This window comes from Penicillium odoratum (genome assembly GCF_028828045.1).
Source record: "Penicillium odoratum strain IBT 22623 chromosome Unknown utg000001l_segment0_segment0, whole genome shotgun sequence".
NCBI classification, from domain to species: domain Eukaryota; kingdom Fungi; phylum Ascomycota; class Eurotiomycetes; order Eurotiales; family Aspergillaceae; genus Penicillium; species Penicillium odoratum.
In genome coordinates this window covers 961,282-989,272 of record NW_026643143.1, presented here as the reverse complement: position 1 = coordinate 989,272, position 27,991 = coordinate 961,282, and the positions used below count along the sequence as shown (strand labels likewise).

The 27,991-nt window shown below is 39.8% G+C and overlaps 9 protein-coding genes across 9 annotated transcripts; 7 read left to right on the top strand and 2 right to left on the bottom strand.

Moving 5' to 3' along the window:
- Nucleotides 1-2,772, top strand: N7520_000351 (uncharacterized protein; the record flags this gene model as incomplete). Its single annotated transcript, XM_057134286.1, has 2 exons — nucleotides 1-1,466; nucleotides 1,557-2,772. 2 exons carry the CDS (start codon nucleotides 1-3, stop codon nucleotides 2,770-2,772), a joined length of 2,682 nt encoding a protein of 893 aa, XP_057000222.1.
- A 336-nt stretch (nucleotides 2,773-3,108) lies between these two features.
- N7520_000350 (PaaI family thioesterase) lies at nucleotides 3,109-3,549 on the top strand (the record flags this gene model as incomplete). Its single annotated transcript, XM_057134285.1, has 1 exon — nucleotides 3,109-3,549. The coding sequence occupies one exon, from the start codon at nucleotides 3,109-3,111 to the stop codon at nucleotides 3,547-3,549; it is 441 nt and encodes a 146-aa protein (XP_057000221.1).
- Nucleotides 3,550-4,063: 514 nt separating this feature from the next.
- Nucleotides 4,064-4,612, top strand: N7520_000349 (uncharacterized protein; the record flags this gene model as incomplete). The annotated part of the gene is made up of 1 exon (XM_057134284.1): nucleotides 4,064-4,612. The coding sequence occupies one exon, from the start codon at nucleotides 4,064-4,066 to the stop codon at nucleotides 4,610-4,612; it is 549 nt and encodes a 182-aa protein (XP_057000220.1).
- A 126-nt stretch (nucleotides 4,613-4,738) lies between these two features.
- On the top strand, nucleotides 4,739-6,955 carry N7520_000348 (uncharacterized protein; the record flags this gene model as incomplete). The annotated part of the gene is made up of 1 exon (XM_057134283.1): nucleotides 4,739-6,955. The coding sequence occupies one exon, from the start codon at nucleotides 4,739-4,741 to the stop codon at nucleotides 6,953-6,955; it is 2,217 nt and encodes a 738-aa protein (XP_057000219.1).
- A 492-nt stretch (nucleotides 6,956-7,447) lies between these two features.
- Nucleotides 7,448-7,959, top strand: N7520_000347 (transcriptional coactivator p15/PC4 family protein; the record flags this gene model as incomplete). Its single annotated transcript, XM_057134282.1, has 2 exons — nucleotides 7,448-7,684; nucleotides 7,747-7,959. 2 exons carry the CDS (start codon nucleotides 7,448-7,450, stop codon nucleotides 7,957-7,959), a joined length of 450 nt encoding a protein of 149 aa, XP_057000218.1.
- A 1,202-nt stretch (nucleotides 7,960-9,161) lies between these two features.
- On the bottom strand, nucleotides 9,162-10,325 carry N7520_000346 (RNA-binding protein; the record flags this gene model as incomplete). The annotated part of the gene is made up of 5 exons (XM_057134281.1): nucleotides 9,162-9,214; nucleotides 9,263-9,689; nucleotides 9,741-9,840; nucleotides 9,895-9,951; nucleotides 10,243-10,325. 5 exons carry the CDS (start codon nucleotides 10,323-10,325, stop codon nucleotides 9,162-9,164), a joined length of 720 nt encoding a protein of 239 aa, XP_057000217.1.
- Nucleotides 10,326-11,484: 1,159 nt separating this feature from the next.
- N7520_000345 (uncharacterized protein) lies at nucleotides 11,485-13,995 on the top strand (the record flags this gene model as incomplete). Its single annotated transcript, XM_057134280.1, has 8 exons — nucleotides 11,485-11,778; nucleotides 11,849-12,124; nucleotides 12,183-12,319; nucleotides 12,373-12,574; nucleotides 13,023-13,140; nucleotides 13,260-13,364; nucleotides 13,474-13,841; nucleotides 13,918-13,995. The coding sequence occupies 8 exons, from the start codon at nucleotides 11,485-11,487 to the stop codon at nucleotides 13,993-13,995; spliced, it is 1,578 nt and encodes a 525-aa protein (XP_057000216.1).
- Nucleotides 13,996-14,303: 308 nt separating this feature from the next.
- N7520_000344 (glutamate-5-semialdehyde dehydrogenase) lies at nucleotides 14,304-15,835 on the bottom strand (the record flags this gene model as incomplete). Its single annotated transcript, XM_057134279.1, has 2 exons — nucleotides 14,304-15,430; nucleotides 15,535-15,835. 2 exons carry the CDS (start codon nucleotides 15,833-15,835, stop codon nucleotides 14,304-14,306), a joined length of 1,428 nt encoding a protein of 475 aa, XP_057000215.1.
- Nucleotides 15,836-16,228: 393 nt separating this feature from the next.
- Nucleotides 16,229-17,969, top strand: N7520_000343 (putative COP9 subunit 3; the record flags this gene model as incomplete). The annotated part of the gene is made up of 5 exons (XM_057134278.1): nucleotides 16,229-16,396; nucleotides 16,471-16,707; nucleotides 16,760-17,212; nucleotides 17,262-17,414; nucleotides 17,478-17,969. 5 exons carry the CDS (start codon nucleotides 16,229-16,231, stop codon nucleotides 17,967-17,969), a joined length of 1,503 nt encoding a protein of 500 aa, XP_057000214.1.
- Between the last annotated feature and the right edge of the window lie 10,022 nt (nucleotides 17,970-27,991).

The following is a 27,991-nucleotide window of genomic DNA, read 5'->3' as shown; positions in this document are numbered from 1 at the left end:
ATGGCGGGTATCGACCAGAAATCATTCCTGGGATCTTTTTCTCCATGGAGTACACCGAAGACATCCCAACCTCATTTAAATCGACCGGGAGTAGATGCACTACAGCGCTCACAGGGCGAGGACCATACTGTAACCCATCGACATCGGCCGAGCCTGCGACATTACCCTCCAGATTGCCCGCCGCTTAAAGTGAGATGGTTCTATGCTGTGGATTCGCCAAAGCGCAAGCCTGGCCTTCTTGAACCGAAAAAGGCCGACCAGAAACCGCCTCCTCCTCCCAAAAAGTTCACACCGTTCTCATCAAAAGACTCACAGTCTATCGAAACAACGTACCTCCAACTATCAGAAATCGAAGACTCCAAGACAGCCTCCCAAGCCCAGTCCAAGCCCTCGACTCCAGTCTCGAAGAAAGTACCAGTGAATGAGGATTATCTCTTTGATGTGGATGTGGAAGCACGAGAGCTAGGCCCAGCTTACTGGATCGGTCCCATCTATGAAGTTCGTCGTGGAACGTGGTTCTTTCAAGATGGCTCGAACTTGAAACCTTGTGAAGAGAATCTTGCAACCCAATTGGAAGAAGGTTATCTGAAATTACAACCGTGGCGGACAGATGCGGAGTCTAAAACATCTGGGCTTGCCACCAAAGATGCACAGGCTGGATCGGAGGGGGAAACGAACTCCCAGAATTTCCAGCCTGACCTCGGAATCCCAAGCGTCCAAGGCTCAGCTAAGTCGACCCCTCAGACTATAGCAAACGAATCCTCCCCCGGATCTACCTCGGATCCCCAGCAGTACCGCCTCTTTGGAGCCTACATGAATAGGATTGTGGTTTACCAAGATGCTTCTACGGCCTGGATCAACACTGACGACTTCATGTCACGTGTCAGCACGACCGTATACCAAAAGCTAGGTGGTGTCCCTGGCACAAAGGTCGTGCGTGGTCTGGGGGAACCCAGACGGGCAAAAGAGACTGAGTCTCGGGCCCAAGAACGCAACCCCACCGAAAAGACGGTCAGTGGGAGTAGTTCTGAACCCCCCGGAATGGAAAATTTCCTTACTGGACAGGATTCAGTGGAGACGCCAACTGCGAAATCTGTGTTCGAGACTGATCCCTTGGAGAAGCGGTCAAGGTCTACACTGGAACGGCAGATGTCATCTCTTGCAGGAGAGCCGCAAAACCCAGCGGAACTCGAGGAACAAGCCCGTCGACAGGAAGAGCAGGAGATGGAAGACCTGAGAGAAGTCAACAGTGAAGATAGAGAACGCGCGGTTGATCATTTGGTATTGGTAACCCATGGCATTGGCCAGCGACTTGGATTGCGGCTGGAAAGTATTAACTTCATTCATGATGTGAATGTACTTCGGAAGACGCTTAAGGGGGTTTACAAAGTCTCGCCTGACCTCCAAGCACTCAACTCAGCGTTCGGAGACAGCGATAGCAACTGCCGCGTTCAAGTGCTTCCCGTGTAAGTGAGAGCACTGCTATCCCTAAATGGGCCCTCTCTTGGTTTTCTATCAATTGGTGGGCCACGTTCTTCATACTGATTGCTGTCTAGGTGCTGGCGTCATCTCCTGGATTTTCCCTATCGCGGGGTCCGACAGAACCGGAAGGAACTTGATCTTACCGATGCTGACACGTTTGAGGATGATGCATACCCTAGCTTGGCAGATATCACATTGGAAAGTGTGCCCGCCGTGCGAAATCTTATTTCAGACCTGGCAATGGATGTACTGCTTTATCAAAGTGGATACTGCGAACACATTTCCAATATTGTGAAACAAGAATGCAATCGAATTCTTCAGCTCTATCAGAAGCGTAATCCCTCTTTCAAGGGATCGGTCAGTCTTTGTGGCCATTCCCTCGGAAGCGCAATCCTTTTCGACATATTATGCCACCAACCAAGTGACGTCCACGGCACCCAAGAGAACAATGCTGGGACAGAGGAGAGCGATGATGCTCCAGATCAACGAGGTGGAGGATCTAGCGCCTTGGATTTTGAATGCCAAGAGTTCTTTTGCCTTGGGTCTCCCATTGCGCTCTTTCAAATGCTGAAGGGGAAAACCATTGCAGGACACTCCCTCTTGGGTGCGAGAAGTCGCACAGGCGCATTGGACGTGGAGTTTGGACCCAACGCTTTTGGGTCATTCAAGTGCTCCAAACGTGACTCACACGGTGATGATGGGATTTATAATCCTGCAATTGATTCTGCACCCAAATGTCGTGATCTTTACAATATCTTTCATCCATCAGACCCTGTGAGTTATCGTATTGAGCCGCTAGTCTCCCCAGCGATGGCAAGTCTTAAGCCTCAACCCTTACCGTCGGTGAAGAAAAGTTTGTGGGCAGCATCAGGCCAAAGCCTTTCAATACTCAAAGATCGTATGGGGCAAAGTGTGGGTTCCCTCTGGAGCAATTTCACATCTGGCGTCGCCAGCAGCTTGCTGAACCGCCATCTGGGTTTGAATGCCGACGAAGCCCCTGCCACCGGAAAGCCACATGGAAACGTGCCAGGGCACACCCACACACAGTCCGGAATCTCACATGGTTCCTCACACGGTTCCGAAGATCAATTCCAGACCTTGATTGACCCCGACCTTGAAACTCTTTACGATGGGTTCCAAAAGAGTCGCAAAAAAGACTCGACACTTGCATCTGGCGAGATTGACATCGATATAAATTCTGATGAACAGGCGCGAAAGATGAAATTTGAAGATGCCAAAGTGCGATCGCTGAACTCCAATGGTCGCATTGATTATAGTGTGCAAGAGTAAGTCATTCTTATCCCTTTCCCCGTTATTGATTGACGATCCGATTTTGGTTCACTTTTTGACCAAATTTGTAGAGGGGCATTCGACATTTCCTTAATTGCAAGTATTGCCAGCCATCTTACCTATTGGGGGGATGAGGACGTCAATCACTTCATCTTATCCCAGATGTTGTCGAGAGAATCCCGCCATCGGAAAAAGCGCATGTAGATCCCCACTCGGTTACTACTTTATCCGGACCCGAACGCGAAATTTCCTTTCCTCTTTAAATTTCGCATTTTTCCTTCTTTCCTCTCTCTCTCTTTCTCTCTGTCTATACCACTGGACTTTTTCTATACAAATATGAGCACTGAACTCCAGCAGGTCCAGAAAGTGTGGGATCGTACTCGCCCTAACAGCCCCATCTATGAATTCCTTCTAAATGCGATTGAAATCTATGAGGCTGAGAAGGGAGTCGTTCGAGCTCGAATTCAAGTCACCCCTCACCATCTCAATTCCAAGGGCTCATTACATGGTGCCTTCTCGGCATGTGTGACTGACTGGGCAGGTGGAATGGCTATCGCTTCCCACGGATTGGACTCTACAGGAGTCAGCACAGATATCCATGTCAATTACCTCTCAACGGCGACTGACGGTGATTGGCTTGAAATCGAAAGCCGTGCCAACAAGGTGGGCAAATCACTTGCTTTTACAACTGTCACGATCTCGAAAAAGACCGAGGAAGGCCTCACCATTGTGGCTCAGGGCTCGCACACCAAGTATGTGCGAACACGATCAGCATGATGTTATTACCAGGATAGGACAACAAGGATACATATATAGAACGTCCCGCAATCTCTTTACGTCTGGCATGAATCACATGCACTTTGAATGCCCAGATTCACTCGGATAGCGGAGATCAACTTCCATTCTATTTTGCTTTAGATGCTTGACATGTCTCAATGACTGTGAGGCAATGATGAATGGATACATCTCTAAAATTCTTACTATTTCTTTTGTTATTCATTATCTTTACTTTCACCTACTCCGTAAATGTACCGAGTCCAATCTATAAATATCCCAATGCATTTAGTCAAGTCTCGAGTGTTATGGGGAAAACGCCCAATTGCAGCCAAGCATCTCCGCACTGACCACCGTTCCTCCATAAGGCAATCTCCTGGAATCATCCACAACGCGTTTTCTTTACTCCCTTTCTTCGCTCTTTCTCATTTGAGACTACCCGAAGGGTGGGAAATGGAGGTTTGAACCGCTCTGGTACTCGCTTGGTCCATCAAATCTAATACATCTTAGAATCACCATGGTCTCCTACAGCGATGATATGACCGCATTCAAAACCACCGCGCCAGAGCTGACGGCTTCTCCTGAAAACACGATACAAGACACTGCTCCGCCAGAAAGTTCTGTTCATTCTGGCCTACTGAAGGAATGTCTCGATTTCACCCTTGACTTTCTGTCGACCTCTGGCAACGAAGGACTACTCGGCGTATTTGGGCTTCTTGTTATCGGAACCTACATAATATTGGGACGACTTGGCCTACTAATAATCGGCGCTGCACTAGGGGCCATTCTACATGCTTCATGGGAGGGATCGATTCATTCCAACCACAATGATGTCTTATCCACCTCGAAGAGGCGGCGTGAACTGGCCCTGGAGGTTTCCAAAAGATTGCTAGATTGGGCCCCCCGCATGGTTTCTGCTGCCAGTGAGGAAGGCGTTGATGGAAATCTTGTCGCACTGCCAGAAGATCTGACCATCTCGGATCTTGAATACAAAACTTTCCGGCCAGCAACTGCTGCCGCGTTGAGAGTGCTCACTGATGCGGTCTTGAAGGACTACGTGAAGTAAGACACAGAAACCTTTTGATGCCTGGTCAATTTGGCTGACTCGAGATCAAGATACTGGTATGAGCCGATCCTTCCAGGAGAAGCAGTGTTTCCTGAATCCTGTCGACGAACATTGACCCATTTTTTGATGGCCGTCTCATCCCACCTGTCCCGTAAACGGACAGAGGATACATTCTTACAATTTCTCACGAACTCTTCCTCGATAATAATTGTTTTTCTCAACGAACTTGCCGCTGCGTTTGCCGCTGCTGGGTCATCGTCAATGGAAGCCCAAAAGATTGTAGAACAATACCTGGAGAATGCCCCAGACAGCAGCCTGGCCAACGTGCTGTCCAAGGAACAACAACGGAAAAAGCTCAACATGATAGCAGATGACATTCTGTCTAATTACCTCGACCCTAAAGCATATCGTTGCTGTCCAGTCAGGGATTTTCTTCGGGAGATTTTCGCGAGGGTCGTGCTGGAGTCAACGGTTGCCAGTCTTTCTCGCCCCGAGTTTATAAATGAATGGATCATCTACCTGCTTCAGGATGGTGAATCCGAGATCATGCATGCAATCGATGCTGGCGTCGAAGGTGCACGGAACCAGGGCGTTAGATCCTCGACAGTTTCAGAAAATCCGAAAAGTGTACTATCCGAACCACCTCTATCTCGGGCCACTGAAGGCCCATCTGATCAGGTAGATATGGCAACAGAGGAAGCTATGCGAGAGGCAAAACGTCTGAGCGCCATGATTGCTTCGCAAGATATTGGCACCGCTCCGCAACCCATGATTCAAGGCGACTTTGGCAAAGATATTTCACCTTCCAGTGTGGAGGATGCTTTAAGCTCGTTGACGCAGCCTACAACCGAGACCACAGGGGCCAGTGGCCAGATAGAACCAATGCCCACGGCTGTGCAGACATCATTAATGACTCCGCACCGAGAAGAAGCCCAAGCCCCACCCGTGAGCCTCCATGGAGCTCAGGTAATGGTAGACGACGATGCAGCAGGAAGAGAGAAGGGTGTCATTAAATCGAAGCCAACATGGGACTACTTACTCCAGGTTGAACCAACTTCTACTCGCTCCACTGGATGGATGGTGTTTCGAAAATACAATGACTTCCAGTCTTTGCACGAAATGCTGGAGACAGTGGCTCGATTGAACCGAATCCAGGGTTTCTCGGACAAATTCCCCACTTTACCTTCTTGGAAGGGTAGGACTAGACACGACCTGTCTCGGGACCTCGAGCGATATTTGCAGGAGGCCGTGAAGCATGAGTCTTTTGCGGAAACCGACCGAATGCGACGATTTCTGGAAAAGGAGAGTGGCTCCAACGAAATAGGCACGGCCAAAACTGGATATTCCTTCCCCAGCCAGACTACGTTTGAGAATATGGGTAAGGGTGTTTTGGGGGCGTTGACCAATGCTCCGAAAGGAGTGGCAGGGGGTGGTAAAGCGGTTTTCGATGGTATGACAGGGGTCTTTGGGGTGACCAGTCATAGCAGAAAGCGAACCAACTCTTCCAACCAACAAACTCAGCCCCCTAAAGGTGCCCCAGACCCCGACCATGCAGCTACGATGGCCTCGTCAACCCCTTGCTCGGAATATGATGGACAGGATACTCCTCCATTGTCTTCCAGTGAGAGCAGTGATAGCGTTAACCCGACCGTTAGTGAACAGGACGCGTGGACCTCGGAGTCGCTGCTCCGGGCCCCGGGGGACCGAAAATCATCAGAGTCGAACAGGCGCGTTGAGGAAGTGCAAAACAAAGCGGCCCCTGGGCCGTTATCGTCGTCATTTCCCAATGACTTGATAGGGAGTAGTGATTCAGACCTTGTTTCGCAAAGCATGCGTCCACAGAAAACCCCTATTACTGCGGACGAGACTCAGATTGCAGTAGAATTGATCTTTGCGGTGATCAACGAGCTATATACGTTGTCCTCAGCTTGGAACATCAGGCGCACCTTGTTGAATGCGGCCAAGTCATATATCCTGCGCCCAGGTAGCCCAACCCTTGAAACGATACGTGCATTGCTGCAGAATTCCATGATTGAAAGCCACACGTCAGATGATGCGCTTGGCGAGTACGTGAAGAAGCTCCGTGAGAATGCCCTTCCGACTGAAGATGAGTTCAAGGCATGGCCCCCACCACCTACCGAGGAGGAGAAAGAGCAGTTACGGGATAAGGCACGTCGACTCTTTGTTCAGCGAGGAATTCCGCAGGCGCTCACTAGTGTCATGGGTGCAGCCGCTAGTCGGGAAGCCCTGGAAAAGATCTTTGATAGCCTTCAGGTTGAAAGTGTGGCACAGGGATTTGTTTTCTCGGTCCTTTTGCAAGGCCTACGGGTCCTAACGCTATGATTTTAGGTATATATATATATCCATATATACGATGCCAATGAAGATAGGGTGACGTTTCTGAAGTCGGCATGCTGGATATGACATTGGGTGGTTTACAATGAGACGAAGTTTTTCGGCATTGACCGTACCTCTATTTCTAGATACAGATTTCGAGATATATTACGAATTTGATATATACGTGTTTACCTGCCTACTCACAGAATCACCTACCACCCGAGAAGTTTGTATCCAGCTGTTCAAATGGAACTACCACTGGGCCTGAGGAGCTTGTACTTTATACTCTATGTAGTATATGAAAATGGAAGGCTATTTGATGTATATATACCTTAAATACCTTTTCTGTTGTGTAGAAGAGTTATAAGTATAGCTCGTACTGTACTATCATTGCAACTTACCGGATTGGGAAAGGTATCTTATCACCATGTGACCTAACGCGTATTGACGCGCTTCTCACTCTCGCCCCCTCTCATTCTCATCCACTCCCACATCATAATGACTTCTCGCAAGCGCTCATCAGATTTGCAGGATCTGGGTGAAACTCAGCTCCAGTCCAAAAAAGCCAAAGTTGGCCCAGGAGATGCAGGCACCTCGAAAGTTGATGCGAATGGAGACAAGTACTGGGAACTCTCCAAAATGCGGCGAGTGACCGTATCCTCATTCCGCGGCAAGGCAATGGTCAGTATTCGTGAGTACTACGAAAAAGATGGCCAGGAGCTTCCCGGCAAGAAGGTTAGTGGTTTTCTCGTGCGGAGAGCATTGACTTAGTTGGGGACTAATATGAATCCACACAGGGTATTTCCATGACCGTTGACCAATTCGCTGCGCTGGTCAATATTCTTCCTGGTATTGAGGAGTCCCTCAAGGAACAGGGTGTGTCACTGCCCAGACCTATGTACTTGGGAGACGGAGCTCAATCCGACGTGGATCAAGACAAGATAAACAAGAGCTCCAGTTCCTCCAAGCAAAATATCGAGGCTACCAGTGAGGAGGAAAGTGAGGCATAATTCCCCTTTGATCGAACGGAACACATCTCTGTCTGAATTTCAAGGCGCGGCCAATAACAAGTACTCGATTATCATAATTGATTTTGCATTAGTAACAACGGTTGGTCGTACCCATTCGAATGCTCTGGATCAGAGAGGTGCCGATTGATCTACCTCGTGGGGTAACCCGGCCGAACTGGCCGGGTTCTCCTACACAATCAATGGAGGTACTACCTCTGGTCAAGATGGGAAGTAAAGAAAAGAAATAAGGAAAGATGAAAAGATTATACATAAATTGATAGATATAATGCTTTTATTCCATAGTGACAATTCTAATGAGTTGCCGTGATAAGCTGAAGAGTAATATGCTGTTTCCCGCATTTGTACGTCATGCGGGGGACCTAATGTGCCACTAAAGCTGCATAACTATACAGTTATACAATTACAACTGGGAAGTAGCTTCAAATGAAAGGCAAAGCGATCAAGAATAACACCCTGCCTTACAATTACAATTCAAGCTCGAGTGAGAACCCTGCTTTTGGATAGGAGATCGTTCTGAGGACAAATAGATGGTTGCGAGACGTGACCGGAGCCGGTCTTTGATTGCTTACAGGATTCAATACATACTATAACTTTTACAAAGGGCGATTCCACGGAAAGACGATATTAAAAGACTCCGACCGATCGAATAGGGCGGGGAGGGTGGAAGATGGACAACGGTTGTGAAATTAAATCTGCGAATAAAACGGAGGTAGGCGGACGGTATTCATCGAGGTGAACGCCAGGACGATAGGGAGAATGGTGGGAGAGTGAAAGAGTGAGAGATGAGAGAGGGAGATATAGACGGGCGAAGACTTAAAGCACGATCGCTCGTCGTTCGTTTCGATGGATTCCGAGCTGCTGACCAGGATAAATACCAAAAAAACCCACAAAAGAAAATCAAACACGGAGGGTAAGTCAGGGTCATCACGGAAGCCCTAACCCCCCAAGAAAAGAAACCTCGCGATCAAACTTGGACGAAATGAGAGAACGAGGTGAGAAAAGTCTCAATAAGTTTGACAGGATAGGACCGAGGAGCCTTCAAGGGCCATAGAGAACTCTTCTGGGTGAGACTCATCATTTTGATCCGGTTTATGAGCGCTCATGTAGAGATACGAGACGGTCGGCAAGGATTTCCGGTATAGGAGGGAGTGCGGCTCGACAAAACATGGCACTGAGGAGAACTACTCAGCAGTATCAAGCTCATCATGAGCAGTAGGCACAGGGTCCAGGGGTACTGTTGATTATAAGTAGAAGTTCTAAAGTCGAAGAGGGTTCTACATACCTTTCCTGTCTTCACCATTCGGAACGATTTCACGCTCGTCGTCACGACGCTCTCGATCATCATCGCGTCGCTCCCGGTCATCCTTGGCATCGCGGTCTCGGTCATCAGGGCTACGAGAGCGGTCACGAGAGCGCTCCCGGTCACGATCACGACGATCACCATCCCTGTCTCGACGGTCAACGTCCCGGTCTCGACGATCGGTATCACGGTCATGACGATCATAGTCCCGTTCATACCGGTCATCCCGTCGGGGAGAGTAGTCGCCACCACGGCTACGGCGAGGCGAGGGAGAGCGGCCACGGCGTGGGGGAGTACGGTCACGGCGACGTTCGCGGGCAGGATCGCGAGCAGGGTCTCGGGCAGAGTCTCGTGCAGGGTCGCGGCCAGAATCGAATCGCCACGACGCGGAGGGCGGAGTGCGCGCCCACTGATGAAATGTAAGCTATGAGCCCCACGTTATGAAGTGAATTGAGCCTACCTCGATCTTCAGCAGATCGTCACGGCCAATGCGCTTGTTGTGCATTTCGTGGTAAGCATCGTCTGCGTCCCGGCGGCTCTCATATTCAACAAAGGCAAACCTTAGGACTTGTGTTAGGAACCAGGATGTAACGGTAGCAAGGGATAGAGCTTACAATCGGCTCGAGGGAGTCCGAGGGGCCGGGATATCACAGCGAACTAATCGACCATATCTAATGAAAGTATTAGCACATAACTTGCGAGAATATCAAGATGAGAATGCAGCCGTGACACATGATCAATGAACCAAGAGCATCTCTTTTTTCCTTCTCTTTTCCATTTGCAGCGTTCCCAAGCGACTTTATAGTAACGACATAGCCAATTACCCGCAAGTCACAGCACTACCGTTTCACGTTTTACAGGGAGGTCATCGTAGCGTCGGAAAGAGTGTTGAAGTGGGTATAAGGGAAGAAAGGGATATCGAAAATCGAGGGTTCAGGGCGGCGGATGTAGGCGTCACGTACCGTTCGAATTCGTAGGCTAGATCGCGTGCTCGGGTACCATGGCCAAAGCCAGTGACATAGAGAGTGGTTCCTGATCGAGACATGGTGCAAAGAGCAACACGGTGGGAAATTTGTAAGTGAGAAAGGGAAGGGGAAAAGAATGAGAGATCCTTTGAGAGGTTGGTGGTGGACAGGCGCACTATAGAGACCAAGTATGCAGGAATGATGAAACAAGTTCGTTACTGAAGTGAAATGACGACTACAACCTCGGAAGTAGTTAATAGATGAAATAAATCATTGAAAGTTCAAAATAATCTTCATATCATGTATAAGTATAGATCATAAGATATAGGTATATGTACTATAATTCTTTGTATCAATATGTTATCCAATTCAATTACTTTGTGGTACAATCCATCGGGAGGTACCGTAGATTATCGGCAAGTCGGAATGATGGTATTTCATCTTCTCCAATCTTCTCTGAAGCTTAGTTCGCGTGCCTCCTCCGACAAATTCCTCTGCCCCTCCCCCGGAAAACCTCGTATGAGACTTACAACTTTTCTTTATCAAAGAACATCATCTACCACCCATCACAAATTGACACCTGGTGCCATTACTTTCTCGGGGCCAGCATTTCAGCTCTCGCAACCCCTTTGTCTTCCGAGGACACAACTCTGACCGCGGTCTTTTGACAATTTTGACTTGTCCGGGCTTTGAGAATACTTCAAACAAGCCAAGGAAACCCTTTCTTTTATTTATCGTTTCTCTTTTCCCTTCTTTTTACTTCCCTCTACAATATTATGTTTAACGAAGCATGAACCTGTAGAGCCTTTTCCAGCAACAACCAATTACAGACAAGCTCCATGGCCAGCGCTCAGCACATTGGATCCAGATCAGTCATTTCCTTGTTTGCGGTAGGGTATTGAATTCATACCCGACGACCATTCCTCCAAAGGCCTTTCACACCCTCTTCTTGGGAAAAGAACTGAGTCAAAAGAAGTTGAAGGATATCCCCGTTGGTGGCGTGTCTTTCATTTGCACTTTACAAACTTCAGTCCTCAAGGCGCATGCTATCAACATGAGTCTCAATCCTCAAAATGGAACTCAAACCAGTGGGGTGACTGATGCGACAAACCCTTCACTGCAGGGCTTACATTTACCCCAAAGTCCGGTCAAAGTTGGTTGAAGTTCAGGTCCCGATGTCAACGCCCAGTAGGCTGATGATACGTCTTCACCTAGAAATCTATCCCCCAACCATCATCAATGATGAGTCAAACAAGAAGCAAGCTTGCCGAGCCAGTTGTCGCCGCATTCATGGCCGGCGGAGTGGCTGGTGCGGTCTCCCGGACCATTGTATCACCACTGGAACGCTTAAAAATCTTGCTGCAAGTCCAAAGTGTGGGACGTGAGGAATACAAACTCTCCATATGGAAGGGTCTGGTGAAAATGGGCCGAGAGGAAGGCTGGCGAGGATTTATGCGTGGCAATGGGACTAACTGTATCCGTATTATCCCTTACTCTGCAGTCCAATTCGGAAGCTATAATTTCTACAAGAAAGTAAGTTCCACACCCACAAGCCTTGGAGAAATGGAGTTGGCAATTGAAATGGAAAATTGACCATTTGCAGTTTGCCGAGTCCCCGGATGGTGAAATGTCACCGGTTCGCCGCCTTGTATGTGGTGCTGCTGCAGGGATCACGTCTGTGACTTTTACCTACCCTTTAGACATCGTTCGCACGCGGCTTTCCATCCAGTCCGCTTCGTTTGCAGACCTCGGGAACCGAGACCCAACTCAGAAACTACCTGGCATGCTTACTACGATGGTGTCAATATACAAAAACGAAGGTGGCACAGTTGCCCTCTATCGCGGCATTGCCCCTACCGTGGTTGGAGTGGCGCCATACGTGAGTCTCTTCTCTCCATACTACTGATATTTTGTTGGTCACCAGCTAATGGTCGCAGGTGGGGCTCAACTTCATGACTTATGAATCGGTGCGAACGTATTTGACCCCAGATGGAGATAAGAACCCGAGCTCGTGGCGGAAGCTGCTAGCGGGTGCAATCTCCGGGGCAGTGGCCCAAACGTGCACATATCCCTTGTAGGTTCCTTTGGTCTTTTCGTCTCCACTTACGGTAATCTAATCTAAGCTAGTGATGTTTTGCGACGACGCTTTCAAATCAACACCATGTCTGGGATGGGGTATCAATATAAATCAATATGGGATGCCATACGAGTCATTGTGGCGGCAGAGGGGTTGCGAGGACTCTTCAAAGGGATTGGGCCGAATCTTCTAAAGGTCGCACCCAGCATGGCCAGCAGCTGGCTCAGCTTTGAATTGACACGGGATTTCCTAGTCAGTCTTGGAGACAAAGATACCTAGATGAGTGTGATTCTTATTTTTTGGGGGGGAGGGGCTACTTCCCATAGGATATACTCTCTTCCACTGCCTCTTCCACTTCCTCTTCCTCTTGCGGTTTTGTTCGTATCAGAGGGTTGGGGAGTGGCCACTTTTGTATATAAAGTTTTCTCTTTTTTTTTGCCTATTTCAGTCGTTTCCAATGCCAATACATATCAAAAAGATTATAGATACACAGGTTTGGGCTCATTGATCTATACCGATACATGCTAACTTAAGTATTAGTAGGTATTGTACTCCACCAATCCTTTTGGGTGGACACCAGTAGCGGAGAAGTCACCTGATAGACCAATCATATTCAATCATGTGACAGGCAGTTTCGGTAACATTATATAATATAGGACCACACGTGACTCGCTCTATACCCTTATTGGGACTAGCGTAGGGCTCAACCCACACACACCCGCGCAGCCGAAAGTCCAAGACCAAAAACCTCTTGCAGTTTCCATACGGGTGCGACAGCAAGCTAACTCCAGGTGTTCAATTCATACCAGCAGCCATGGGTATGTGCCATCATTCCAGTACCTTCGAATCCGTTGCGAATGCAACGATTGTTACATCTACTCTTGTCGTTGTTCCTTTTCAGATCTACGCAGGACTGACGGATATTGGAAAATTTTAGGTATCGACTTGGACCGGCACCATGTGCGCAGCAGCCACCGCAAGGCTCCTAAGAGCGAGAACGTTTACTTGCAGGTGCTCGTGAAGCTTTACCGCTTCCTTGCTCGTATGAATCCCCCATCGAACCCCCCCCCTCGGCTTTTCTCATCTGCAAAACGCCGCATTTGTGGAGGAAATTTGTGTTTGAAAAAATACTGACCTGCGAAATCTGGCAGGCCGCACCGAGTCCAACTTCAACAAGGCCGTTCTCCGTCGTCTTTTCATGTCGCGCATCAACCGCCCCCCTGTGTCGATCTCTCGTGTCGCCTCCAACATCAACGAGACCCAGAAGGGCAAGACCGTTGTTGTTATTGGCACCGTCACCGATGACAACCGCCTACTGTCCGTCCCCAAGCTGTCCATCGCTGCTCTGCGTTTCACCGCTACCGCCCGTGCCCGCATTGAGAAGGCCGGTGGTGAGGTCCTGACTCTGGATCAGCTCGCTCTGCGCGCTCCTACCGGTGCCAACACCCTGCTCCTGCGTGGTCCTAAGAACGCCCGTGAGGCTGTCAAGCACTTCGGCTTCGGTCCTCACTCCCACAAGGTGCGTCAAATATTCCGGAATTATGTACATGGGGAATTAGGGAATTTATATGCTAATCTATCTGCTGAATCAACAGAAGCCTTACGTTGCCAGCAAGGGCCGGAAGTTCGAGCGGGCCCGTGGTCGCAGACGCTCCAAGGGTTTCAAGGTCTAAGGGACCTTTGGGGGATAGTGGTACAGGCACTAGTTTTTCTGTGCATTTCTCAATAGCATGGAATCATCGAGTGGCTGGATATCTCGCTTTGTCTGACTGGAGAGCCGAGTCGATGTACCTAAAGAGGCAAAATGTCTTTGATTGGGTGGCGAGATCAGAAATTTACGAATGGAAGGGGGCGCAAAAGAAAAATGCATCCGGCTTAGTCCTCATCTTTTCTACGACTGCGAAATGTTTCAAAAAGAAAAAAAAATTCGTTGAATTCATGGATTTTGGTAGTGTCTATCTATGTAAGGTTTTGCTTTGTACTAAAAGGGCAGGTTGGAATGGGCGTATTTCCGTCCACCTGCGCCGTCGTGATAGTCGGCAGCTGCGTGACCATTGCCTCGGATCAAATATTTATAAATAGTAAGGCCCTCTAGTCCGACGGGGCCCCGGGAGTGAATCTTGTTGGTGCTAATTCCCACTTCCGTCCCAAATCCATAGCGCATTCCATCAGCGAAGCGGGAGGATGCATTCCAGTAAACTCCAGCGCTGTCGATGCCACTCATGAATATATTCGCCAACTCTTCGGACTCGGTCAAGATGATTTCAGTGTGCTTGGAAGAATGTACATTGATGTGTTCAATGGCGGTTTCAACCGCTGAGGTTGAAGAATTCGCAGAGATGGTCTTGACAGCCAATACCAAGTCCAAGAACTCGGTATCATAGTCTGACTCCGTGGCTGACTGCACTCCAGCACATTTTTCCGAAGGCAAAGTCTTCATCAAGGCCGCTTTAGATGAGTCATCGCATCGGAGGGAGACACCCTTATCAAGAAGAGCTGTCGCAACGGCAGGGAAAATGGTATCCAAGGTATCTTCATGCACCAGCAATGTTTCCAGGGCATTGCAGGCAGCCGGGTAATCCGTTTTTGAGTCCACAATCACTTTCACTGCCTTGTGGATATTGGCATCGGAATGAATGTAGGCGGAGCAGAGGCCGTCGGCGTGTCCAAGGACGGGAATCTTGGTGTTGTCCTTCACAAACTGAACGAGTTCGTTGGATCCTCGGGGAATCACAAGATCAATGAGTGAGTCTTGAGCCAGGAGAGACGATATCGCATCCCGCGATTTAACAAGTTGGATTGACGATACTGGCACCAGTGAGCTAGCAATAGCCTCGGACACAACATTTGCAATGGCCACAAATGATTCGAGAGATTCTTTTCCACCTGTTTCGAGTGTGTCAATGATGCCATCCTGTTTATCACAATTGAACGTAATTGATTCACCTTTCAAAATTGCAGCATTGCCTGACTTGATGGCAAGAGCAGCAATGTTCGCGATAACCTCGGGGCGAGCCTCAAAGATAATCAGCAAGACACCAATAGGGCAGCTGACTCTTTCCAGAGTCAGACCCTCATCCAGGAGAGTCCGCATTGTGGTTTTTCCAACTGTGTACCGCTCGTGCGATTAGCTACATTCTAGCATTTTAAGCTGCTTATTTCATTCGAGAACGGAACAAGAATCACGGAAGGATGATTAGAATTAGACTCACTTGGATCTTCCAAGTCTCGGACACTCAAAATCCCCTCTAGCATATCGTCATACTTGCCAGGTCGAGACAGATCCAATCGTTTCAAGACGCTGTGGTTGAGGTTGCCTCTTTCGGCGGCACTAGTAGCAGCCTCCACATCCCTCGCATTGGCAGCAAGAATCGTGGCTCGGTTCTGATCTAATGCTTGGTGAAGTGCCGTCAGGGCGTCATTCCGGGCCGCATTGGGGAGGATTGCGAGCTTGCGGGAGGCGAGGGACGCGCTACGGGCCACATCCAACGCAGCAGACTCAGTCAGTGACATTTTTCACTGTGTATTTGAGTGCCCTATCTATTTTTCACAGAAAATTGTTGTTGTATAGAAAAGGGAAAGAAGGAGGGAAGAAAACGCGGAGTGGGGTGGGGGAAAAAAACTACGGCAATTCCTGAGTCAAGGCGAGGGGCACAATCGGAGCGGTGTGGGGAACCATATACTAGTTTCCTATCTTTACTTCCACCACAGCTTCCCCAAGCTGGTCCTTGCTCAATCTCAACATCGATTTAAATTCTTGAAAACTTCGTCCTGTCCTTCTTATTTCTTTTCTTCCCCTGTCTGTATCTTCTTCATTCAAGTTCAACTTCTTAGGCCACATTTGCTGTCACATCTATCCAAAATTCGATCCGACTAACAGTACGTGGCAACGGGTTCCGAGCCAGGATGTCTACCGTGTCCGACCTTGTTGCGGCGTCAGCAGCCCTTCGGAGTCCAAATAACCTTTCAAATGAGGACTATGACCGTCAACTGCGTGGTCATGTTACACACGTCCGACGATTGATATCGAAGAGAGATCTGGGCTCCATCGCTCGTGATGATGCACTCTTGGATGTGAGTGAAAACAACCCCTCGAGTTGCCTCTTCTCATGGCTCGTCAAGTATGATCAACTGACTTACTGAAATAGCAATTTGATCCCTCAAATGACTCAATCACCTATCTGTTTCTTCTACATCTTCAAATCCAAACCCTCCGGGAGGAGTCTAGCGGGACCCTGCCAGCAGAATTACTCCCATTAGGATCATTTTGGTCAAAGGCAGCGCACTACTTGAGGACATTTGACTGCATCCAAGTCAGATATGCCGGTCATGAATGGCTCCAGTTGGTCGAATTCATGGGACTAGCTTCGCAGGGTTCTTCGAAGGTAAGGGCTTTTCTGGGTCAGCTGCTCAATATTCGGTCTGACTCCCAAGTAGCCTATCTTGACTGCCCAGCTTATCAGGGATGCGCTTTTGCGACTTGATCCATCATGTGCTGTCTTGACATCAACCCACGTACTTCTAACCCAGCTTTGTCTTGCGTCTCGAGCGTATACCTGTGCATTGCCAGTCTTGGACAAACAGATTCGCCACATTCCTGCGCTACCAAATCGTGCTCCATCTAACTCAATATCGGCACTATGCGCGGAGCACGAATCAAGTTTATCATTCATCAATGAGACCACTGGTCTTTCGTCTAAGCTGTCGTACAGAGACTACCTTCGGTACTTTCTATATGGTGGGATGATTTATTTGGCACTGAAGGAATGGCGTAAGGCATCGCACTTCTTGGGCACTGTGATCTCTATGCCGACCTTGGGCTCTGTGAGCATGATAATGGTTGAGGCTTATAAAAAATGGATACTTGTGGGGCTACTTGAGAAGGGCAAGGTAAGTGATGCCGTGCATATTCTGTGCGATGCACTGTTGACCTTATTAGCTGTGTTCGCCACCGAGTATAACTGCATCTCATGTTGTCAAAACATTGCAATCCCTGGTCAAACCCTACATCAGCCTTGCTCATACCTTTGAGCGTGGTGATGTAAAGAAGCTAGAGGTAGAGGTTGATGCTGCTCGAGATATTTGGTGTCAGGTGAGTAATTACGTGTTTTATATTATCTTTTCTTATGCTGCTGCAACTAATCACCCTGACTAGGATAATAATATGGGCCTTGTCTGCCAGGTTGCCAGTGCATATTCAAGACATTCACTGATCAATACCAGTAAAGTCTTTGCGGCCTTGACTGTGTCAGAAGTCTCATCACACATATCACTGTTATCTACAGATACTGATGAAGTTGGCGAGGCCAATATAGCATCGCTTGTTGTGGCTGGCACTATAGATGCGACATTGGTGCACTTACATCCCCATTCAAGGGATACAATGCTGCGGTTCCCAGATGTATCCTCTTGGGAAGAGGTCTCCTATGAGACTAAGATACAATCACAGTTCCAAGAAGAGGGACAAATCCTCAAATCTCTCTTTGTTGGTATGGAGGAAAATAGCAAGAGGCTAGGTTTAAGTGATGAGTTTATTGATCATGTTATCAGAGGTCAACTTTGGCCTACTGCTGGAAGTATGAACCCATCCCTAGGTGGAAACGCTGGTTCAGAAATGGAGGAAGATATTATGGGTGATTTATCCTAGGTTATGATATGATGCTTGGGCTATTCTTGTTAAACTTACATATGTTTACTTAAATATTCTCTAAATTCTTGTTTATGAGTAGTTTATACTCTGTTTTTCCTAGGAAAATTAGTTATTTGAAATATGATTTCTTATTGATACTAGTTATAAAGATGATGAATTATTATAATATAGAAAATTAGGTAATATATTCCACTAGTAAGTAGTATAAAGTAGATACTATAGTAAATTGATGTTTGCCTACTTTATATCTTTATAATTATACTATTAATCTATTCTAGTTATGATGTTATGAAAACTCTTTTAACTCCCTAAATAGTATAAATATTAAATTAAAGTAAGTGACTTCTTATTAAAAGCTCCTCTTATAATTTACTAAGTCAATTAATTTTTAGAGGAAAGAGTACTATAGAATAAAAGTACAGTTTTTTAATATACTAATCCTAGTCTAGTAATTAAATAATATGATAACTTAGGTATATAGTCTCTTTATTAGATTATAATTAAGTAGTATTATACCTTATTCTATAGTATACTACAGTATAATATAAAGATAATATAGCCTATATAGTATTATTTTTTTAAATATACTTTTCTTATTAGTAATAATGTTACGACACATCTAGGAAGACCTATACGAGAGGGGCCAGAGCCCAAGAGTATAGGCAGAGGAGTATACTTCTACATGCGAAGGGCCCTAACGGAGTCGGGCCGGAGAAGGGTTAACCCGGTATGCCGGTGATCCGCTTAGCTAAGCCGCACAACAGAAGTAGCACAGCGGGAGAGCTGCATAACAGCTCTCCAGTGATTATATTACCATCAATCCAGACAGCAGCAGTACAGGGGTACGCTGTGCCGTGTTATCACTCCCATCCATCTAACTCCCTAAGACCCTGGTCTTAACAAATAATTATATAATCTAAGTAGGAGTATATAACTTATTTATTATTCTAAGAGATTAACTAAATATATAGGCTTAGCTATATCTAGCTAAGCCCTATAGGTATTAAATATATATAGTCCTATACTTAGTTATTATCCTATTATTAGACTTCTGCATGGGCCGGAAAATTATGTCCAAGGCCCAACCCATGCTAAAGCCTAAGTAATATATACATATATCACATATATTACCTAGTTAATACTAATGTTTTTGATAGACTACATGGTAATTACATAGAGATTTAAATTTACCGGCCCATGGGCCAGAAAATTATGTCTAAGGCCCAGCCCATGCAGAAGTCTACCTATTATTATATCCTTCCTTACTAGCCTGTATTAGGCTCTTGTAGTAAGGAATATAAGCTAGTAGGATAAAAATCCTAAGAATATTTAAGATATAGTATTTCTATAGATAAACTAGGCTAAATCTATCTAGCTAGATCTAGTTATCTCTATCTAGATATTTTTAGATTAATCTAGGGTAGTTTAAGAGAAGAGACTTATATAAAGGGCTAAAGCAGAATTTATATTCAATTAAGCTAGGCCACAAACTATATATAAAAGGCTTAAAGAGAGAATTATTAAGTAGGTATTCTATAAATTAGGTTATTATAGTCATACAGTATATATAACCTTATACTAGATACTAGCCTATAATAGTACCCCCCCTTTAGGGTAGTCCTCCTTATATATATTATAGTCGTATTCAGTTATTTATAGGCCTATAATAGGGTCGAAATAGGGCCGAATTATCTTTTAAAGATATCTAATATAGAGTAATCTTATATATTATTAAGCTTCTACTAGATTTATTCTATCTAATCTATCTATTTCACTAGGGCTTTATTATGGTATCCTTAACCGATTTTCTTATATCTTATATCTATTATCTCTTCTACTTTATATTTAAGTTCTCTATTAACTAATATTAATAGGGGATATGGGTTATCTATAATCTATAATAGAAATAGGTCTAAAATAGCTACTCTAACTAGCTCTATATAGAATACTAGATAGATACTAGTAGATATCTCTAATTATACTATATAAGATATAGGGATATCTAAAACTTAATATTAGATATATAGCTAATTAAGCTTCTTTAATTATTATTATTATATATATATTCTATAAATTTAGCTATATCTAGTTACCTTTCTTATAGACTAGTATATAGATCTTATACCCGCCCGTGGGCGGCCCTTAGAGGTAGACTTTAGCAAAGCCCATAGGCCGGCCCATGATGGGCTTTGGTAGGCCTGTCCAAGCCCATGGGTCCATGAAAAGCCCATAGCGGCCCATTAGAGTGGAGACACCTTTTTTACATAATTTATGAAAAATGTGCAGTATTTTTGGTATACTAGCTGTTAAATACAGCTAAATAATACACACACATGATAAATATATTAAAAAATTCAGAAATCAAAGAAATATAAACCAGTCTGCACTAGAATCGAACGCTAGTTATGAATAACTAGAATAGTATATACTAACTATACTAATATGCCAAAATAGTAAGAAAATAATCCTTTAACTAGCTTATAACCCTATCCTTAACCCTAACTATTATGGGGTTTTCTGCCGAAAAAGCCGCCTAAGTCCAACATTTCTAACCTTTCATCCGAACTTTTATACCATTCAAGCTATTTTTCATAGATTAAATGAAGGATATGGATAAAAGGGTAGGTGGTATGTGTTTTAACGAAAACGTAGGTGGTATGTGTTTTAACGAAAACAGGGGTAAATAACAGAATTAATTTCAGGTGACTCAGCAGTTTATGTCCAAAAATCAGGCAGAATCAGGCACCCATGGGCTTTTTTAGGCCCATGGGCCGGCCCATGATGGGCCTTGGACAAAGGGGTCGGCCCATGGGCTGGGCTTGGATAAGGGTAAAGCCCAATGGGCCGGCCCATGCTAAAGCCTACTTAGAGGGTGGCCTACGGACCTGCCTATAGGCGGGCGGAGGGCCGGTCTAGCCTGCCTGTGGGTCAGGCTAGTCTTTTACTAACCCTTATAAGGGCTGTCTGTGGGCTTTTCGAGGGCTGATAAATAGGATAAATAGTATATATACTTTTAAAGACCTAGATTTATATATATTATATAGTTTTTTAGCTATATCTTTAGGTATTTACTTTATACTACTCTTACTGATTTTAACTAGGGTAGTAGTTTTTTCTTATAGATTTAAAATAAGATAAAGATAAGTAAGATAAGTAATTTATAAGTAGTATTTATAGCTACTAGATATATAATTAGTTTAAAGTTTTCTAGCGCTTCTAACCCTTAGTTTTATATCTATTAAGAAGTATTAAGTACTACTAAACTCTCTTTAAATAATACTATATACTAGATAAGCTAGGCTTATTACTTATTTTATTCTCTATTAGTGTCCCCTAGCTCTATTTAACTTTAATAAGAGACTAGATTAGGCTAAGAACTTAGATTCTTAATAAAGATATATTACTATTACTATTACTATTATAATTACAATGATTATTTTCCTTATTATTATTAATAGGCTGAATCTACTAGATAGATATATCCTTCTTCTCTTAGCTAGCCTATCTCTTTTTAGATAAAAGATATTTATTAATTAAGACTCAATAGCTATCTTTAATCTTAAATTTTAATATATATATATATATTATAAGATCCTAAATAGTTAATAGCTTTAGAGAGCTATATTAATAGTAATATATATCTTAAATAGAGTTAAAAAGCTACTTAATATCTATATCTATAGCTAATATTAAAAGAATATCTTGTATAAGATTTATACTAAAATATATATATAGGGGTATATATAATATCTAAAGTATAATCTATCTTAGTATAATTAAATAGTATAGATAGTATATAAATAGTATAATTTATTACTATTTAGATACTTTTTAATCTTATTATATTTACTAATTAATAAAGAATAGAAGTCTTTTACTCTATACTCTATCCTAAGCTCTAAAATATTAGTATCTATAGATAATTAGACTCTAGATAATAATGATATCTTTAAATAGTATTATTTATAGGGTTAAAAGTAATCTTTAAGGCTTTTATAATATTTTATATAGTAGTTTATATCTAGATTATCCTAATTCTTATCATTATTAAAGAGTTAAGCTTTTATTATAATAAAAAGATAGTACTAATAATATAAAGATTATTATTAATCTTATTAATTATACTATAGTAATATAAAAGCTTCTTTTTTATTATCTCTAAAAAAAGAAATATAAACTAATTCTATATTATTTTTTTTCTTAAGATACTTTTTATCTTTTTAAGATTAATTAAAAGCTTATTATAGATACTAAAAACTAAATAAATATTTATATTCTTAGTCTTAGTTAGAAAAAGAATAAATTTAAAGAAGAGCTAGATAATATAAAACAGATAGTTAATCTATCTATACTCTTCTATATTTAGTATAAAATAATCTTAGTTATTTTAAGAGTAGAACTTATTAAAGACTAATTAAAGCTATTTAGTATATTAAAAAATAAGAAAAGTTAAGTTCTAGTAAGTCTATATATCTTAGATTAGAATAAGCTTTAGCTTTTTAAATCTATACATTATAGAAAGACTCCTAATAGACTAGTATTAATATAGACTATAGGATTTTAGACCTAAATTATAATAGAAAAGTTAGTTAGATAGATAGAGAGAGTATATAAAAGTTTTACTAATTTCTCTAGAAAATATTAACTCCTAAAATCCTAAGCTGCTAGATAATATCTAAATTAATAATATATTAGATAGGTAGAGAGTAAGAGATAGAGTAATAGTTTTTTATATATAAAAATCTATCTCTTAGAGTATAGAGAGTAGGATATAAAGATTAAAGAAAAAGTTAAAGAAATTATATTTTTTATATATATGAATATATCTCTAGACTATATATTTTATTAAGTATATTAATAATTTCTCTCTTTTATTATCTTATATAAAGGATTTAAATATAATTATCTAACTAATTAATCTCTATACTCTTATTTTTTAGTATTATCTTTATCTTCTTTAAAAGATTATTTAAGCTAAATTAGATGATATAGATAATATAAGGAATCTATATAGTTATTAAGCTATTACTTAGCTTTAATAATTACAGTAACTTTTAGATATTTATAACCATAGTATTATTATTTAAAGATCTTTAAAACTATATTATTTAGATTTATATTTATATAGGATCTAGATAGTAGTTTAAAACTAATCTTAATATTATTGATCTTAATTAAGAAAATAGGTAGTAATAGCTATAAAAGCCTATTAAAATAAAGAGATCTAGTAATTAAAGGTAATTAAAAGCTTTATATTTAAAGAGAGCTTCTAAAGAATAGACTTCTATTATTCTTAAATAGATTACTATAATTATAAATATATTATAACTATAGATAGAATCTATAGCTATATTAGGGTAAGTTAGGTAAATAAAACCATCTTATAAAATTATAGATATTTAATAAACTAAAAAGAGAGATAGGAAAGAGCAAAAAGCTATAAAAGCTTTTACTCCTATATTTCTTATATAAAAATAGGGAATTAGAGTATTCTATATCTAATAAGATAATACAAAAGAAGTTATTATTTAAAGAATAGTTAATATAATATACTATAGTAGCTAGAAGTCTCTTAATATTACTCTTTTAGATAGTAGAATTTTTATAAGTTAGTCTAGCTATATACTAATTAAGGGTAGTTATTCTATATTAACTGTATCTAGAGTAATCTAGGACTTTATAGTATTTCTAATATTCTACCCTTAGTTTTCTAGTTCTTATATCTATAACTTTATTAAAATATGCTTAATATTTAGCTATCTAATTATTATCTTAATATAACTTTTTTATCTTTTTAAAGTCTATCTCTAGCTACTATACTATAAAGTTATATTTTAATATCTTATTAAATAGGTTAAATACTATTAAATAACTAAGACTAATATATTAAAGTAAAAAAAAAAATTAGAGATAGTAAGATTAGTATAAAAAAACTAGAGTTTAATATAGTATCCTTAAAGACAAAGAATAGTTTATTTAATAAAAGATAAAAATGGTTATTAGCTACTAGATTACTATTATAGATAGATAAAGAGTAGATATCTAAGAACTAAGATATATTAGATATTATTAAAAAGAATAAAAATAAGAGAAAGAATAAAAAAAAAGACTTAGTAGTAATAAGAATAGATATATATAAACTATAGTTTTAAATATATAAAGTTAACTAGTTATGTTATAATTATTCCAAGAGAAGTAATTATAGTAATTATAGTGTAATCTATTATACTATAATCTACTTCTTCTACTATTATCTTCCTCTATTGATTAGAATTTAAGCGCTAAGTAAGGGCTACTCTTAAAAAGCCCTTAAAAAGCCCTTAAAATATATAAGTAGCCCTTAGTTTGATAATCTAGTCTTAAAAAATAGATAATTATAATATCTCTCTACAGATCTTCTATAAAATCTTCTATAAAATTATAATTTCTAATACTTTACTATCATATTTTATATAATTTAATAGTAATTACTACTAACATATTAAATATTTATTATAATTATTCTATTTTTTAATTTAATTTTTAATTATAAATACTAGTATTTTACGATTTAAAGAGAGTATTACTAAGTTCCTATAGAGGATATATTATATACCCTAAGTATAAATATATATTTCTACTAATTTAACTAATAGACTTTATAATATTTAAAATTACTAACCCTATCTTTATAATAGTAGGCTAAAAGTAAATAATATCTATGATACCTATTATTATATACTATGATACTACTTAATTCCTTAAAATCTCTTAATAATAATATAGAAATAAAGTAGAAATAAAAGATAGAAACTAGAATAATATTAAAAAATAGTAATCTATTAGGATAACTAAGTAATATTATATATCTAAATTAGGAAAGTTTAACTTTTTTATATAAATATAGGTAGATAAAGGCCGTTCGCGGGCGGCCCTCTAAGGGCTAAGGGTCTACTAAGGGCTAATAATACTAGCCCTCTAACTAGTGCGGGTTAGGCTAAGGGCCGGGGGTACCGGCCCTTAAAATATTTTTAATAAGGTCTACTAGTATAGCCTATTATTATTTATTTAATTACTCTTTCTATAGAGCTTATATAGAAGTAATTATAGCTTAGGCCTAATTAGTAGCTTCTTATAGTTAATTTATAAATATTTCGCCTATAATTCTTAGTTATATATAGATTTAGTAGGGTTCTTCTATCTCTTCTATCTTAATAGGGTTAATATAGTAACTATATATAAAGTTGAAGAAGGATAGTCCTATTATACTAGCGTTATAGTTATTAATCACTATAATAATAATAGGGAGTAATATATCCTAATTATCCTATATATAGATTATAAATATATATAGGATCTATTTAACTTCTTAGTTTATATACTTTATTATACTATTAGATTATAGAAAGAAAGTAATTAATAGTTAATATTAAATTAATAGCTTCTTATATACTATTTATTAGGATATATCTATAAATTAGGACCTATAGTTACTTATAATTACTTATAGTAGCCTATAGTATAGATAAAGAATATATCTACTACTCTTAAAGAGTATATATAATTACTAATAGCACTCTATTATAAATCTTATAATTTAACTCTATTAGTTATACCTTCTAGAAAAGATAGATATATAGATATAGCTATCTATCTAGCCTATATTATAATAGGATAGCTTCTATAGCTTATCCTAAATATCTATCTTAACAACTATTTCCTTATCTTTCTTAAAATATACTAGAATTAGAGTATTAATAAAAAGGTCCCTTAATTCTTTAAATATTTATTAGTGATGATTATCCTATATAAAAAAGGGTATAAATAGATAATAGAAGTTAGTAAATCTAAGGAAGCTTTATATATCTTATACTACTTTTAGTACTTCCTATTCTTAGATAGCTATAATTTTCTTTAGATTAATATAAATTCCCTTATCTATTTATATAATAAATCCTAAGTACTTTATAGAATCCTACTCTAACTTTCTAATATTATATTATAAGCCTACTTCCTATAGTTTCTTTAGTATTTAGTCTATTTCTCGCTAATAATCCTTTAATATTCTATTATTATAGATAATAATATTATCTATATAAGCTAATATAAAATTATCAAGATACTCCTATAGGATCTTATTAATATATCTCTAAAAAGTTACTAATATACTAGTTAGCCTAAATAGGATAATATTCTACTTGTATAGACTATATTATTTCTAAAACGCTATTTTCTATTCTTCTTCTATTAGATATAGAAAGTAATAATAATATCTAGCTTAGAAAACTATATAGCCTACTCTATATTCTTTAATATCTCTTTTATTAGTAGTAATAGATAATAATCCTTTATAGTTAATTTATTTAATCTATAGTAATTAATATAGAATTATATATCTCTACTTAGCTTCTTTCTTAGTAGGACTAAGACTATAATAGATAATTTATTTATTTATATAAAGTTCTTTCTAAAAAGATCTATTAATATCGTTTATAGATATAAGAGTTCTTCTTCATTTATACTATAGAGAGGACTATATAGAGATAGTTCCTTGATACTATTCTAGTATTATTTTAGGATAATTTTATAGTTAATTCCTAGTTAATTTAGTAATAATTCTATTAGCTAACTACTAGCTAAAGATATTCAATTACGACTAATAGTATCTTAGTAGCTTATCCTTAAGATTATCCTATTTCTTTAGATAAAGTATTTTCTTAATATTATTTATTATAACTTTACTAATTTAAAGTTAATTTAGCTACTTCTTATTATGTATAAAGTTATATAATACCTAAGCTATTAATTTCTTACTTTATATTTTCTTTATATTAATTAATCTAATTATATAGTCTATATAATTTTAGTATCTTATTTATTCTCTATTTCTTATAATTATATTAATATACCCTTTTTTTACTAAGTATTAATCTTTAATATCTTATAGCTAAAGATCTCCTAATATTATATTATCCTCCTACTAAAGAATAATATATATAAATACTTATCCTTACTAGTAGCTATAGATATCTAGATTGAAATATATAACTTATATAATTTAGCCTTGATTTAGGACTATTCTATTTAGGATCTATATAGATATCCTAATATATAGAAGATAGAGTAACTAAATTAATACTTTATCTATAGTTATATGATAAAAGTATCTATTATTAACTAAGGCTTATATAAATTAGATTTTATTTATCTTAATATTAACTAAAAATAGTAATATTTCTTATTTTAGTAGCCTTTTAATCTTTTTTTATTCCTATTTATAACTTAGAATAGGAGTTACTTTTTTTCTAAATCCTTATTTAAGAAGACTTTATTCTTAATAAATAATATATTTATGTATCTAGCTTTTTTACTTTAGACCCCATGGAGATAATTCTCCTTTAGTCCTTAATATTATATAGCTAGTAAAAGATATTTTATAATAAAGTAGCCTAGCTTATTATAATAAAGATATCTTCCTTTATCTTATTATCTCTCTGTTTCTTTATAGTTAATCTACTTTATCTATCTATTTATCTTAGATCTTAATTAGTAGTATTTTATATAGAATTTAGCTTAGTTAACTATAGTAGTTAGAGTCTAATATATTAAGTCCTGATATTTCTAGATATATATACAGTATAATCTTTCTAGGGTATTAATACTAAGAGTATTTATATTAGTACTAATTTATAGAGCTAAGTAATAAGATTTAAAAACATAGTAGGAATACTATAATTTATTAATAAATTTATTATACTTTTATTTAGGGATTATAGTAGGATCTACCTTTTTATTTTATTATACTATTTAAAAATATCTATATCTATAAACTCCTCTAATCTAGATAGAAATTTTATAAAAGATATATTATCTAATTAGTATATCTAGTAAGGATATTTTATAGTATATATTTTAATATTTAGATCTCTATAAATACTCTTAAGATAATCTAGAATTATCTATAGATCTCTATTATTTTATTATAGTTTTATAAAGATTCTAGTATTCTTCTAGACGAGCTTCTTAAGCCTAGAGAATAT